Below are 15,664 nucleotides of genomic sequence, written 5' to 3' on the forward strand. Positions count from 1 at the left end.
TAATATGTAATTGCAGTAATGCAGTAATTGCCAGTGCAGAATATATAATAAACCTATTAAATATTTAACTTCAGTGGATGTGAAGAGGATCTTTAGCAATGCTAATATGCAGAAATTTGGAAAAACAAGACAAGGTGGAAAGAAAAAGGAAAAGAGAAATAATACAGTGGGCGATGTGAACGACTAGGCCGTCGTAGGCATGTAAAGGACTCTAAAGTCTATTTCTGTAACTTATAGTCAAGGGAAAATCCATCCTGTATCACATGCCTTGATTTATTTTACTAATTGCAAAGAAATAGATTTTGCATCACAGTTTAATTTGCTGCCTCATGTCACAGAAAGAAAACCATTTATACCACAGAGGACCCTCAATCTAAAGTCTGGTCTGAATGAGCCTTCACGAGGAACAGCTCGTTTCATATTGGTTTCATGCTCCTCCATTTACAATAGCAGCATTGCCTCTGTTTACATTGTCACATTCGGTGCTGCGGAATTTCTGTTCCTCGAGCTTTGGACATAAGAGGGATAAAATGTTAGCAGGGATTTGACTAACAGACATGTGGTCAGTGTCTGTAAAGGTGATTGGTGCTGTGGCCTGTAAAATAATAAATCTCATACTGAGAGCATCCACACCTGGAGGGTTACAGTGTTTGCACTTAACCGGAAATGTTTCCAAAGTGTCCAAAGCACAGTCACACACATCTGGGCTGAAAAGGTCTGTTCAGTATAGAGAGGCAATAGATTCCAGTCGTTAATGAAATGCATGGAAATGATAAACTCTTTGGTCAGAGATGCTGGTGGTATGTTTCATTGTTTCATTATTTCAAATTGTGCCATTTTCCCTCCAGAATAACATTTGTGAGACAGTATTTTGAAAGCTTGTACACATTATAGTGTGTATTCAGTAACAGAACTGGTTGGAAGAAAGCGATCCTCTATTCTATGTATATAAACATCACTTTAAATGCCACCTGCAACAAGTGAAAGACATTAGACAAACAACCTTTTGCCATCGCAATCAATATGTCTGTATGATTTATCTTATATTTTTTGATTTATTTGTATCCTGTCGCTTTATTCCATCTTTTAACAAATTGTTTAGGTCTAATCGGCCACAACTGAACTCTTTTGGTTCACTCTTACAGCTCTCATCACTGTCTTTTTTTACTTTGAACAACAAATGAATATAAAATAAAAGCAGAAACTGTCTGATGAACATCGTGGAGCAACCAGCAAACCAGACCTGATGATTGTGTAGTGTTTACATCTTGTTGTGCTGCCCTCAAGTGGCCAAATAATTACTGCAGGTTTAAAACAATTACATAGATTGAGAAAATTTGCACTTTAAGTACATGACACTTGATATGAAGGAACCTGACAGAAATTATACACTCCATCTTATTTTGTTGTTATTTTATGATGAAGAGCTGAGGGTGAGTCTGACACTGAACGCCCACCTTCAACTGCGACCTGCACCTATTGGACGCTAGTAGCTTTCAATCACACGGTATCCAGGCCCCAATGCCGATTGTCCTATATTGTCTACTCTAAATAGGACCATCATTTACAAAATGAACATCATGCTGTGTCGAAGAAGACTTGAAAGTAGAAAATGCGATCATAAAGTCCATATGAAAATGTTTAATGACGTTACAAATCAAGTGAGACGTCATTTTCTCATAGACTTCTTTTTGCAACCAGCGGAGTTGAGAGAATGCAGGTTTCAGGCACTTCCACGCTGGCTTCACTCTCTGTACCTTGAGTCTACGTCCATTTTCATATGCAGTTGATGGTAAACACCTTAGTCTTGTGGTCCATCAGCTTCTTTGCCATGTTGTGTCTCGTCCTTGTCCTCTGCGCTCTCTTTATCCACTTGTGCATTTGACTCCGTGGAGACCTCATCTTTCTGCTCTCTCTCCTCCTCCTCGGACTGAGGCTCTAACTTTGCTCCATTAGCAGGAGGAGGGGAGAGCTCAACTGTGGCCTCTGTCAGGCAGCGGGACTGTTGCTGTCCGCCATCTTTGGCGAGCCGCTCTGTTCTTTGAATGTCCCCTCCCTCTTCCAGCTCTGACGCCATCCTCACCAAAACTCTTGGGATGGGACTTTTGGGAGCGGTGAGCTGATCCTCAGTGGGGCTCGATGAGGTCTTAAGTTCGATTTCCTTACCTTTCGATCGCTGTCTCTCTGTTTCCTGCTCTGGCTTTCGAAACTGTCTTCTGAGGAGGATGATGACGGCGATGATGAATATGTATGAGGAACCACTGAGACAAGTGATCAGACCCAGAAAGATTACCCTGAAAATACAGACAAAAGATGCACAGAGGGCGACAGAGAAATAAACATGTGTGGGTGTGTAAGGTGGTGCTGATAGATAAGTACATGTAATAATTATGTTCTATTTCCACATTTGTATCCCGTGACATACCTGTACATGTTAGAGTCATAAATGCGACAGGCTCCTCTGCCCCCGCACTTCTTGATCGACCACTTCAGGCACGTAGAATCAATCAGGGCCCCAAAATACATCGGTGCAGGAATTCCACCTACAAAGTATCAGCCAGATGTGAACTGTTACTACTAATACCAAAGAAATGAGATTCAGATCAGTTTAAACTAAAACAAATCAAAATCAAATGGATAAAACAACTACTAAAACTACTTTTCATGAAACTGGCAGTAATGAGGCTCACCAAGAGTCCTGGTTACCAAGGTTTGAATACCCAGAGCAAGTGATTTGAGCTCTGGTGTGATGCATCTGTAATAAAAAAAACAGCACCAGGTCACTCATATCAATCATCCTGCAAGATGCTGCCAATACCATCAAAAGAATGGTATACGCGGATCTAAAATGGTTAGGAATAATATTTCCGTCCGGGGTGCACAGACCGTATGATGACCATGTAGCCGGGTGTTGCTCCCAGAGAGTTGATGAAGGAGCTGAGCACAGACACGGCCATGTAGGAGGTGAAGCTGCGGCTGCAGTCCTTGGCATGGGGACACCGACCCAGCTTCACCGACGTACTGCTGCCTGCCGGGAAGGAGGCGGACAGGCAACTGCAGTTCTGAAAAACCTGGGGGAAAAAAAACAGAGATAAGTAAAGTAACATCCAATTATACTGTAATTTCAAACTCCAGTCAGGCTGATAGATGAATTTTCAGGGATTTCTTACATTTTGCATTAAGAAATTCTAGGAACAACTAATAAGATCTCTAGATTGGCTATTTACACACTCACACAGTAACACGGTATAGATTTGCCCAGATATTAGATGTATATATCTTGACTGTAATGTCGTGAACAAATGAAGGGGAACAAAACTGAATGAAAGAGATGATCCAGTTCTAAATGAAGCAGGAAAGCAAGCAGATTCTCATAGGCTACATATATTTGGATAAATGGGTCACAGGATAAAAAATTATAAAATGGAGGAACAATAACAAACAACAAATGGTGATAAGGACTGTTTATTTGCTGTATGAAGACGAGAGAGATGCAGCTGGGAGCTGTAATAGTCGACCTTCGACCTTAGTTTATTTTGGTACACACAGTGAACCTAACGTGTGTCGCTGAACCCATTAACCCATGTTTCAGAGAATAATAGCTTCCCCTTCATAGGTTTACATACTGTATGTACATAGTAATACATTTTTTTACATCATGTGTGCCCTTAAACAAATAAAAATGAATACAATGATTCGACTTTTATGTTAGTAGGTAAATTGGATTTTGTCCAGAGAAAACTGCATGAATTTTTTCTTCGATAGAAGCACATTTAAATTCACTAGATCCAGACTTTTACTCAGATCTGCACCAGAAATCAAGGAAAATGTTGAAAAATGTCCTATTTCAAAATGTTAGGTGAGATAGGATGTGATAAAAAAAAAAGCCTGAATTCATCCCCACATTCGGAACTGCACCAAAATTGAATGGATTCTTTCCTGACCCACACCACATCCTTCCTCCAAGTTCCATGCTAATCTGTCCCATAGTTTTTGCATAATCCTGCTAACAAACAAACAAACGCAAATGAAAACCTGACCTCCTTGGCGGCGGTCATTAACAGTGAAGGTAAACTGTATTTTGCCCTGAGAGAAGAGCATAAATTAATTCTTAGATAAAATAATATATAACTGGTTTCTTTATTTAGCTGACATGCAGGTAATCTTGTCGAGTGAGTTTACTGCAGGTTGCTGAGGCTCAAATACGTTTGGCAGGATTTAAATTGTGAAACCTCAGTAGCCAAGTAACTCATCAAACTTAAATATCTCCTGCTACTTGTCTGATAAAGGTGAACAGTGTACATCTGTGCATTCTTGTGGCCCTACTGTGTTTTTGCCGTATCCACTGGAGCCGAGGCAGCCAGCCAAACACGGAGAGATGTAGGTGATGCCGCTGTCTGAGCACACAGGATCCCACTCCTCTGCCGAGCACGAGCAGTCTCTGTTACACTCTGAGAAGAGCATCTCTCTGTCGTGTGAGACACTCTGCGTCCTGCAGGGCAAATATCACCTATATTTTAGACTCAGAATGGAAATATCCAAGCACGGGAGAAAATATACATTTACATTTATTCTGTCAAAGCTGAAGTCGTCTTTATCTTTCCACAAGTTCATGTCTGACCCGTTGTATGAAATGGTGAGCCCAGCCACGGGAATGTTGTCACACTTGGTGCCGAACTGCAGCAGCAGGAGGAGGTAGGCCATGAAGGAGGTGGCGAAGGAGAGCTGAGCCCCCGACACCACGCTCAGTTTGTAGCGCTTCATCAGCAGCCCTCCCAGGAAGATCCCCACCGCCACCACGGGCAGGTTCAACACACCTGGAAGAGAAAGTCAAAGGGGTCTGGACACTGGGGGGATGCCTAGTTATAGACTTTCTTCCAGAATATGTGCACATTTATCCGCCTTTTTCTAAACACAGAAACTATTGGTTTGCGTCCCGTCATTTTCATAGGAGGCAGAAATATGTATCTACCTTCTGTACAATGAATCGCAGTGTTATCCTTTGCCTACTAATTAGATTACTATCTGTAGATCAAATCAACTGTCGCCCACTAGAAATGAGATGCAAGCTTTTTGCCGTTTCAAAGATTGCAAAGAATTTCAAGCGGTAAATTATCCACAATTATATATAAAGGAAAGCTTCAGTCATAACAACAGTAGGCCTACAGTCGTGTAGCAAATGGTCAATCGTTTGAGACTTTTAATGATTATGGTTAGGTGATTTGAATTACATGATAAATCCCTACTACCTCTGTCCATTATATCCATTATATCCATTATTATATATATATATATTTATTCTGTTCCCAGCTCTCTGTTAGTTTCAAATAGTCTACACGCAGTTACAACTTTGACCATGTGTTATATGCAGTAGTCTTATATCCCTAACTGTGAGTTTGAAGTCATTTTTATTTTACCTATGAGGAAGTTGGCTCTGGATGCAGACTGTCCGAACTGTTGCTCCATGTATTTGGCTTTGAAGGTGAAGAGGCCGATGAAGGAGTTGAACTTCAGGACGCTGCCACAAAGCAGCAAGAAGTAAGCAGGAGTTCCCAACAGCCGCTTCAGCGACGGAACAAACCCTGCGACAGGACATCACCCAGCAAAGTAAAACACCTAATCTGTATCGAGCTGGAAATTAAATGTCACCAGTGCCATGAAGAGGAAGATTTTCTCCACTGTACCTTTGGCGATTTCGGTCAACTTGAGGTTGTGGTGGTTGTTGTTGTTGTTGTTGTTGAGGGCGACATCTGTCCCACCCGGGGCTGAGCTGGCCGGCTGGCCCTCATCTCCCTCCTGCTCGGGCAGAGAGCGGGGCAGGAACCAGAAGGGGACGCTGGAGACGAGCAGGAGAGCAGAGGACACCATGAAGCCCATCCACCAGGCGCCGACCCAGCGGGCGTCTTGAGGATCGATGGTCACACTGTCTGAGTGAAAAGAGAAGAGATTTCAAGTGAGTGATCAGCAGGGACAAGCGTAAAATGTGTGTGTTGTAATTTCTGCTACTTCCTTTGTGTGAAGTCAACATATTAGACACCAGAGTTTATCTGGAAGACAGTTCCTCACAGGGACAGTTAAAGACGTCCTCACCTGTTAATGTCAAACCTTTGGACCATGAGCAGCAGGGCTGGTCCAAATGAAGCAGAACCAAAGCTCCAGCCTTGGTCACAAGCTCAAAAAAATCAAAGTTCCAAAAACAATATTCATTTTCTGAGAAGATTTTAGAGTCAAACCCAAATTGCCAAATGACAGCCAAATGACCCTCTTACTGACCACTACTGCTTGCATTTTTTTTTTTAATGTTAGCTTTTATAATGACGAGGTAATTGAACATTTTACTTAAGCAAGAGTACAAATATGTTCTACATATATTAATGTTCTACCACATCATTGAGTCTGGACGGTGGCGTCTCTAATGGAGCCTGTCCACTCTGATTGGATCATTGAACCAAATCCCCTCTCGTCGTTTATAATTTTTAAACATTTAAAAAACAAGTAATATGTATGGACATGTAACACATTGCATTGTAAAACTGTAGTGGAGAGGTGAGGTGAGATATTTGAGGATATTTGTGATGGAGTTAAAGTAAAAGGTCCCAAAAATAAATATACTTGAGTAAAGTACAAATACATGAACAATGTAATCAAGTGCAGGTATGAAGTAAATGTATTTTTTGTTTATTTATGTTAGGATACTAGATCAGACTAGAACAGACTTTAGAAGAGAGCATTGATGGATATGCATGAATTCAAGATGCAATAAGCCCCCCACTGTTATGCTGTATATAAAGATTGAAAGATTGATTGGATATTTGATGCTATAAAAACGAGGTGAAACTTTATGATTGACAGCTGAGACCGACTCGCAATTGGTCAACGCGATAGGGCAACATGGACGTGATTGTCATGACTTCAGCTCTGTGTACTTCCTGCAAAAGCAACGCATTAAACTTACCCATATCAACATATCCAATGTCAACATACAGTCTGGCACAGTAGGAGCCCAGGAGGAAACCGAACATGGGGCCCAGGAGAGTAATGGTCTGGAGACATGCTGCAAAAACAATCACAAGATTAACATTTTGTATGTAGTTGAAGTGAGGGTAAGAGTCAACTGCATCTTCATTTAATTTAATTTCATCACTACCACTAATGTTTCTTTTAAATGCCACTGGAGACCCAGAACCAGCAATAATGTCTCACCTATGTAGAACGGAGAGTTTTCAGCCTTAGCAAAGTCATCGATGTAGGAGATGCCCAGAGGTGTGACCGGGGTTTCTCCGATGCCCCGCAGAGCGTTCCCCAGGAACACGTAGATCCACATGTTGGAGCCCGACTCCCTCACACAGGCTGCAAAGTCATACAGCACACACATGACACACACCATAGGAAATACAAATACACACACCTGCTGGCTGATGCTATAAGAGAGCTGTGCTGTGTGTGTGTGTTTGTGTGTGTGTGCATATTGTTATATAAGAACATGTTTTATTATAGTTTTTGATCTTAAAGCTGTCCAGTATTTTCTAAAATACATTCAGTGGCATTTGCTCCCTTATATCATCATATAACTTTTTCTCTTTCACATTAATAACTATTAAAGCACCTCTTCAGTGCTATGGACTATTCCCAGATTGCTGTGAAAGATTTTGTATCTAAAATAAAACTCTTCTGCATGTTTGTCTAAAAGTTTTATAAAAAAGATACATCAAACTTATAAAACCACTCTCTTGATCCTCCTTGTATTTCATTCAGAAAGAGGAAATCATGTCCGCTACCTCACACCAGATGTGTGAATACACTGCGGTAGTGAATCAGGATCATTTTAATAGGACTGGTTTTAGCTTTGCATACCACTGCATTGTCCTCCATGAATATGTCTCGTTTGAACAGCCGAACACGATCAATACGTTGCATTCTCTGGCTGCATTTTTTTGTGAGAATAAGATCTAATTATGGCATAACTATAGAAAGGCTAAAGTTACATTTCAGCTGCAAGCTCATCTCAGGAAACCAGAATTAATAAGATCAAAAAGTGGCAGCTCAACACGATGAAAAACACATGAAGAGATGACCAAACTGGATCTATGACCATGAATATCACGGATGTCTGCACACACATTATTCTCTCTTTCTTTCCCCCCCTCTTTTCCAAATCAGCTCTTGGTCTGTTTGCTCCGCCGTCTGCATACAGAGTGATCATTGGCTCTGTTGAAAACTGCGTCTGACTTTTCCTATTACGAGGGCCACCATTTTCAAAAAGCATCTCACCAACAAGTGTAGATTTGGATTTGATATTTTCTGAAGCTGCTGCACGGGAGGCAAGTGGCTTTAAAGGTCAGACCGGGATCAGTGCATTCCAGGGCTGGTTGAGAGAAAGCCGGTGACTTGTGAAGCGTTTTAACCAGGTTTCATGTTAAAGTAGACTTTTTGTTTACGCCACCTCTTTGTGTTTATGTGTTTTTCTAAAGTCACCATAGTTATTAGAGTCTCACCTTTCTTGTCCTCTAAAGAAAGTTCTACTAGAATTTCAGGTTCTTCCAGTGGACCCACACAGGCAGCGATGTTTACGCTGTCGTTCTGGAAAAGCTTTATGACTGTGTCATACTTGTAGCTGCGAAAGAAAGGGGTGCCACACTCACACATTAAACATGACATTTACAAAAGTTTCTAAAATCGAGTGTTGTTCTTTTTTGACATCTACCTTCCCATGAAGAAGTGGGTCAGGCCGGTGAGAAAGGCCCCCACTGCCATGAGCAAACAGCCCATGGCAATGAGTCTGGGCCGATGCAGCTTGGCACCAAAATGGCTGACCACAGCGAGGAACAGCAGGTTGCCTGCGTCCAAAGGAAGGGAAACCCAAGAGATCAAGGGGAAGAAGAGAAGACTTATAGAAAATCATCAGCTATAAAATGTCCAGAACAGAGGTGAGGCCTGATCGGTGAGGATTAGAGTTAGAGTAATAGACGGTACCCATCTCGAAACTGCCATCGATGAGTCCGATGTGCGTGCTGGAGAGGTCGAAGCGTCTCTCGATCTGAGTGATGGAGCTCTTCATGTAGGTCCCTGTCAGGGCCTTGGAGAAATAGGCGAAGGACAGCGCCACAATAAACAACTAGGAGACAAAAAGGAAGAAGGAGAATTAATAGAATTTTTTTTTTAAATGCAACACACAATGGCATTGATCTAATTCTGAGCTCTGACTGTGGGTAAGGATGTGATTACAAACCACCACAGGATATTCATCCAAACTTTGAAACTGTTCCACCTCCTCCACCCGGTGTGTGGGGGGGCACCCTGGAGGTTCTTTATTACGAAATTCATTCCCATCAGGGGTTACTGCAGTGCTCCTGCATGGTTTTCTATTGACTGTATTTAATATATAATGTCTAATGGCTTTGATTCTCAGCTATATACTCATGATTGTACATACTGCATATGTATGAATAGGAGAGCTCAAATAAATATTGCTCGGGTTTATTTGTTGTGGAGTTTCACTTTACACCCCGACATCTCCACACTGAAATAAACCTATGTAGAGAAAGAAAGTATAAATGTGTTTTGGATGAAATGCTCCATTAACTTGCGGCTGATGATGACTGCTGTGCGGTGCTGCAATCAGTCTGAGTCTGAGCTCACTGACTGATACCGAAGTGTTCCACACACCGTGATGTGCCGACCTGGAGTGGGATATATAGATTGGCAAGATTTTCCAAAACAACTTCAGATCGGCTCTTGGCTTGATTCCACCTACTTTTGGGGAACTAAACAGATGTGCAGCAAAACAGATGTGCATCTCACATTTTTTTCTAACAATTTTCTCTCCATCATCTACACAAGGGTCAAAGGGGGGACTGGTGAAAGGTTGTCAGTCTGTAGCATGGGGCTGACACATACAAGAAGTAACACCAACAGGGTATTGAGGATCACCAATTTACTTAACTTGCATGTAAACTTTCAATAAAATCTGTTCAGTAGTTTTTGGCATAATCATGCTCACAGACACACAACAATGAAAACGTAACCTCCTCGGCGGCCGTAACAACTGCACCACTGCACCGTCTCTTTAGCATCCGTGACGTTCATATGAGTAGAACGAACTTCAGCCCATAAAGAAATGTAAGTGTACATAACCAGGACGGAGAGAAGTGTTGATTAGTTTAGTTTAGCTTCAGCACCTTGAGAGTGGAGATTCTGGGCCGTTTGCTGGTCGTCTTGTCTGGGACACACAGAGCCTGCTGGGAGGTCATCTTTTCTATGTCCTCTGCGGCTTCTTCCATCCTACTGTATGGTGTCGTGTTCTTTTATCCTTAGGTATGAGAAGGGTTGGTCTTAGTTCAAAAAGTATTTATTTAGAAGCAATGAAAAGGTACAGCATAGCTATGGGCACTCAAGGCACAGCCTCGGCTTTTAGTCAGTAGCTCGGGGTAGTCAAGAGTCGCCCCGAACGGACGGTGGGTGCAATATTTATAATAGTAGGTAGAACTTCATTGGTCAATAACGAGGGGGAGTAACCGTGGCTAGTGCACAGGCTGGTCCCAGCCTCTAGGCACTGGAATCCGCCAATGATGAGGAGCCGCTCCCAGGTTCGTCCCTCCTTTGATAGTAGCTGGGCAAATCTTCACATTCTGACAGTGTTAAGCTTTGTGTATTAAAAACAAGCCTTTATCCGGCTGAAGCTTTATGAGTCTTTAGTAGTTTTGCAGATACAGTGTTTGTTGTTTATTGGAGTGAGAAACATTGTGTTTCTGCTTTATCGGCTGTATGTTCTGTGTGCGTAAGCATGCGTATTCATCGGACAAGACAACGCCTTTCCTATCTGGCCTTCAGAAGCTGGGGCAGCTTCTTGATTTCTTTCTAAGGCATAGGTCACAGTGTCTTAATGAGCACAGTGCATTCATGTATGTGTGATGTTGAATAAAGCTAAAGGAATACTGTAATATATATAAAGGTTTATGTATGAGAACAAGTTTAAGTACAGTGTATTGTATGCCACGGATTACAGTCCTAACACATAACAAAACATAAATTCTTTCTGTTAAGGTACAAACATGGTGCGTGTAAAATCGATCCTTTTCGGGGCTATAGTGTCTAATTATATTATTAAAATCCTAACAATGGTAGTACTGCACTGTACTGTACTGTACTGTACTGTAGTGTACTTTATTGTACTGTACTGCCGGTGTATGTGCAGGTATCAGCTCTCAGGCCACTGCAAGAAAAGCATGTATAGACAAAGATAGACAGCATTAATAGATCTACTAAGATATATATATTTTCTGCAGAAGTAACATTATCAATGCATTTTGCTGTACTATTGTTACTTTTACATAAAACGTTTTTTAATACTTTGTCCACCATTGACAGTAAAGGAGATGTTTAATGTAGGTCAGGCTTATGTACAGATGTGTTTTTATTGGCGTTAACTCTCAGTATGAAGACTGACACCAAAGCTTTTGATTCTAAATCACAACCTAGAGGTACAACTATTCACTTTTCATGTGAATAGTGACCGGACCCCTGTCAAATACATCACTACTAACATTTCATTACGTTACATTAACAGTAAAAAATAAATATTTGAACTCGAAACTATCCCAAACACATAAACATAAAAACCTAATAACCCAAGTCAGAACATTAACACATTGCTAAAATAACATCTAAAACAGCTTTATTTAACTTAACAGTACCATGAGCCTTTGCGCTCATACTGTCCAGTTCATGTTTATTCTTAAAGATATATTTTATACCTTATGTCTTTAAGAATTAAGCTGGAGTGTAGAGTGGAACCATTTTAACTTGATTCACTAACTTTTCACATCATATTTTGCATCAAGCAAATTAATAATTCTGAATAAATTTAGTAAATTGTTCGTTCTCCGCATGATGATTAACTGTTGGTGTGAACCAACATTTTCTGTCATTGTAATATAAAATATAACCCTCGTTAGGTATCACGGATTAAAGCTTCAGACAAAATGTCACATGAGAAAAACAGGAATATGCGTCAAAATGACACAAATGCATCGACTGTTTCTCTGATGTCACTGAAACATTTCATCAGGTGCCATCGTCCGGTACAAGGCCGAGTCTGTCACTTTGTAAAATCACACCTGAGGGGAAACAGAGGGCCGACAGTATGAGACAGTACCTGTGTGAACTCCACCAGTGTCCTCTCTTCACCGTGCTCTCAGCTCAGTAAATGTCAGGAGCTGCTGGTCGAGTCCGCGTCACAGAGAAAACCTGATTCCAGTGACTTCATTTGTCCTGAGAGAAGTTTTCAGCTCGTACAATACCAACAACAATCCCCTTCAGGTCTGTCCAGGTTACAGCTCCCACTCAGAGTCAGAGGCAAACATCATGCCACCACAAGAAATAGAAAAGTCACGACTGCAAAGCCCCCGCTGAGGAAGTTTTTTTTAAATACCTGCATCTCCAGGCTGGGGGAGCTGGAGTCTCCCCTCTCCCTCTATTTCTCCTGTCTGGGTTTAGAGCTGTTCCTCGGCTCCAGTGGGACAAAAGGCCTCACACATTTTTATTCTACACACATGCCAGCCAGGAGGGGGACAGCAACAAGAGAACAGCAGGGAGGGTAGAGGTGAAGAATGATTATTAATTCCTAACAAAGGCCTGTGGGATTTTTTTTCTCTCTCACAAGGTAAAATATCACTTCCTGTTGCTTTTACATAGGATTTAAAGAAAGGTTTTATTTTGATAAGTCAAGTGTCATGAATGTCCTAACCACCTCTCGTGCATCACCTGATTCTGGACTGGATCTGTTGGTCCAGTAACCCGTGGGGAGCGTTCAGGCAGCCAAGCAACAGGTCATGCAATCAAGCTTTGGCCCCTCGCAAATTCCAAGGATTAAGATTTAGCGTCGTCACATTCCTGTACAGAAACAGCAAAGGACGTATTTACCACTTTCCCTCTGTGAGAAACTTTACTTGGCGCATTCGGTGCAGGTCTGTTGTGACGGGATGTAGTTTCAGGTACATCTAGAGACAGGTTTGTATCGCAGCAGTTCACCATCACTTTTTAGTGACCTCATGTGATTTGTATAAAACTCTACAAGACATATTTTCGGATTCTGACTGACTTTGCTTTATAAAAAATAAATAAAAGCAACGATAGAGTCTTGGTGGCCTTGCAGTGGCATTCAGTGATATTTTGTTGTGTTGTGCACAGCCCGCTGGAGAAATCAGTCACTGCACTGAACGCTCACATGTTCACCAATGACAAGACATTTTGTAAAAAATAAATGAGTGTATTAATAATATAATAAATGCAAAGGAAATAATATCATTTCCATTTCAAGCTTAAAACAGGCACGTTAACAGCTTGTTCGATCTTATCTACAAAAAAGTAAATCTTAATCAGTGTCATAAAAGCAATAAACGTGACTACCAATCATAAAATATCATAAACACTGCTCATAACTGTTGTAATAAATGATATGACGTGCTAAAAGCTTATTTAAAAACTTGTTTAAGGAAAAAGAACCATCACTTTTGGTTTAGTTTTTATCAGAGGAGAAAACCTATAGCACAGAGTAAACACAAAGTTTGATCAGGTCAGGTTATGTAATCAGCTACATCCTTCAACTTTGAGCCTGCATGTGTGGGCGTGAATATCCACATGTGCAAATAATATGTAATACAGGGAATCTGTGTATTAAAGGGGTGAGTGTGACATACTTAAGGTCCAACATGCTTCTTCCTTATGGTCCAACCCAACTCGGATGGCAAGTATAGTGTCTGTTTTCGTGGTGGTGAGAGTGAATCAAAAGAGTAAAGCTGCAGACCAGAAAACCAAAAGAATCGCTGAAAGATGCTAAAATGCTCAGGTTGAGGATAATTGTTCGGTAGGGTGTTATTTCTTTAACTCATTAATTATTGTTAGCAATAAAATAATGGTTATTGTAGCTTTATAGTGAGACAAATGGAGCATATGGAAACTGTATAACTTGCCATATGTGAGACAACATGATAACAGGTGTAATGCAGCATCAACGGAACGCGTTGAAAAAGAAAATGCATAAAAACTGTTTATTGTGAAAATTTGGCTTACATATATTTTCAAGGACAATCAATACAATTGTAAAAAGGCAAAGATGACGATGAAACAAAAATACAACAATATGAATTCTTCTTATTAACCGTTGTTAATAGTACATATAAAGTGGTTTCTCTACAACTCTATTGTCAGTGTATAACAGTTAAGTTAAAACTTACAGTAGCAGAGCGACAATGCACTGGCTCTTAGTCCACTGTGCAAACTTTTGTGAACTTTCCCAAACAAACACCGGTGATTCAGAGGATTATGTGAATGTTGACCTCTAGTGTTTGTGTAAAATGATGTGATGTAAGAAGAAGTGCGTGCAGTGTCAGTTACACGAGATGTTCAGACATGTTAGATGCAGCCAGGGCACATTAACAGAGAGAGTAAAGTGACCTTTCTGTCTCTGTGACATATCTCAAATATGCACAAAGATTGTGTGTGTGTGTGTGTGTGTGTGTGTGTGTGTGTGTGTGTGTGTGTGTGTGTGTGTGTGTGTGTTTTTCGAAGAATGTCAGATTTCCTTGACAAAGACCATTTTGCGAATAAATCAACTTGACTTCCTCCTTAAACACTGTACCAACGACAATGTATCCACCCTTCAAATTTTTACCAAACATGTACACCAATCCAAAAAATGCTCTAATCTTATGTTTTATTAGTAAAATAGGTGAGCTGTTCAAAGTGGAGACAAACAAACTGAACTGTTCATCCAGAGAGAAGGTGTTCATTGGGATTGCAATGTAAGTCTGATATTATTTAATGTGATTTTAAATAAAATTGCTATTATTGTTTTTAACCTTAAAGGGGACATATCATGCATCACACTCGCGCGTTTTGTTATGGTTCCTCTAAGTCAGAAACGTCATGCTTGAGTGACTCGAATGAGCTTCCTGTGTATTGTGTCGTAACAATACACTGGAAGTCTCCCTACATGGCCTTGGCCCACCCCCCACCTCATCCCCCCCGCCCCCCCACACTCGTTACGCCGGGTTTACACCGGATGCAGCGAGGCTGCGAGGCAGCGCAGCGCCGTTCCCAAGCAGCCGCCGGGCTGTTCACACGGGACGCGCATTTCTCCGCGCTGGTCAGCCCGCGATTCACTCACATGTGGCATTTGTCTGGATCGTTGGGACTGGGAGGCTGCAGCAGCTGCTCGGGCGCGACCGCTCGCTCTCCCATGCGTGAGCTGGAATTTGTGTCAACGCCACACAGCCAGCAGTGTGGAAGACTTCCGCAGTGTTCAGCACTACTGTAACACTGGCACAAACACACAGAGCCCCCCCACTCGTTACGCCGGGTTTACACCGGACGCAGCGAGGCTGCGAGGCTGCGAGGCAGCGCAGCGCCGTTCTCCAGCACGCAGCCGCCTGGCTGTTCACACGGGACGTGCATTTCTCCGCGCTGGTCAGCCCCATAGACTGTATATATAAGGTCAGCCCGCGATTCTGCTTTCTCCGCTTGTTGTTGTACCCGTTGAATGTCGGGGTTCGGGGGTAAATGATGGTCTTCATAGCCCCCCCCCACTCTTTCTCTCTCCTGTCTGTCTGCTTGTGTGCTTGTAGTGGATGGGCAGAGGGGGACATTTAATTATGTTATTGGGAAA

The 15,664-nt window shown here is 41.7% G+C and overlaps 1 protein-coding gene across 2 annotated transcripts; it reads right to left on the reverse strand.

Annotated features, from left to right (window-relative positions):
- Nucleotides 1-1,240: 1,240 nt before the first annotated feature.
- Nucleotides 1,241-12,519, reverse strand: LOC118101317 (solute carrier organic anion transporter family member 1C1). Of its 2 annotated transcripts, XM_035146960.2 has the most exons (15): nucleotides 12,155-12,519; nucleotides 10,179-10,309; nucleotides 8,974-9,115; nucleotides 8,705-8,837; nucleotides 8,496-8,614; nucleotides 7,204-7,350; nucleotides 6,956-7,054; nucleotides 5,685-5,927; nucleotides 5,418-5,582; nucleotides 4,622-4,817; nucleotides 4,327-4,492; nucleotides 2,887-3,071; nucleotides 2,691-2,755; nucleotides 2,426-2,543; nucleotides 1,241-2,294 (listed from the first exon to the last, which is right to left on the reverse strand). In XM_035146960.2, the coding sequence occupies exons 2-15, from the start codon at nucleotides 10,278-10,280 to the stop codon at nucleotides 1,802-1,804; spliced, it is 2,373 nt and encodes a 790-aa protein (XP_035002851.2). In that variant the 5' UTR covers nucleotides 10,281-10,309; nucleotides 12,155-12,519; the 3' UTR covers nucleotides 1,241-1,801. The 2 variants fall into 2 exon arrangements, with proteins under 2 accessions (XP_035002851.2, XP_035002852.1); XM_035146961.2 differs by lacking the exon at nucleotides 10,179-10,309.
- Between the last annotated feature and the right edge of the window lie 3,145 nt (nucleotides 12,520-15,664).

The sequence above is a fragment of the Hippoglossus stenolepis genome, chromosome 22, assembly GCF_022539355.2.
Source record: "Hippoglossus stenolepis isolate QCI-W04-F060 chromosome 22, HSTE1.2, whole genome shotgun sequence".
In the NCBI taxonomy this organism is placed as follows: Eukaryota; Metazoa; Chordata; class Actinopteri; order Pleuronectiformes; family Pleuronectidae; genus Hippoglossus; species Hippoglossus stenolepis.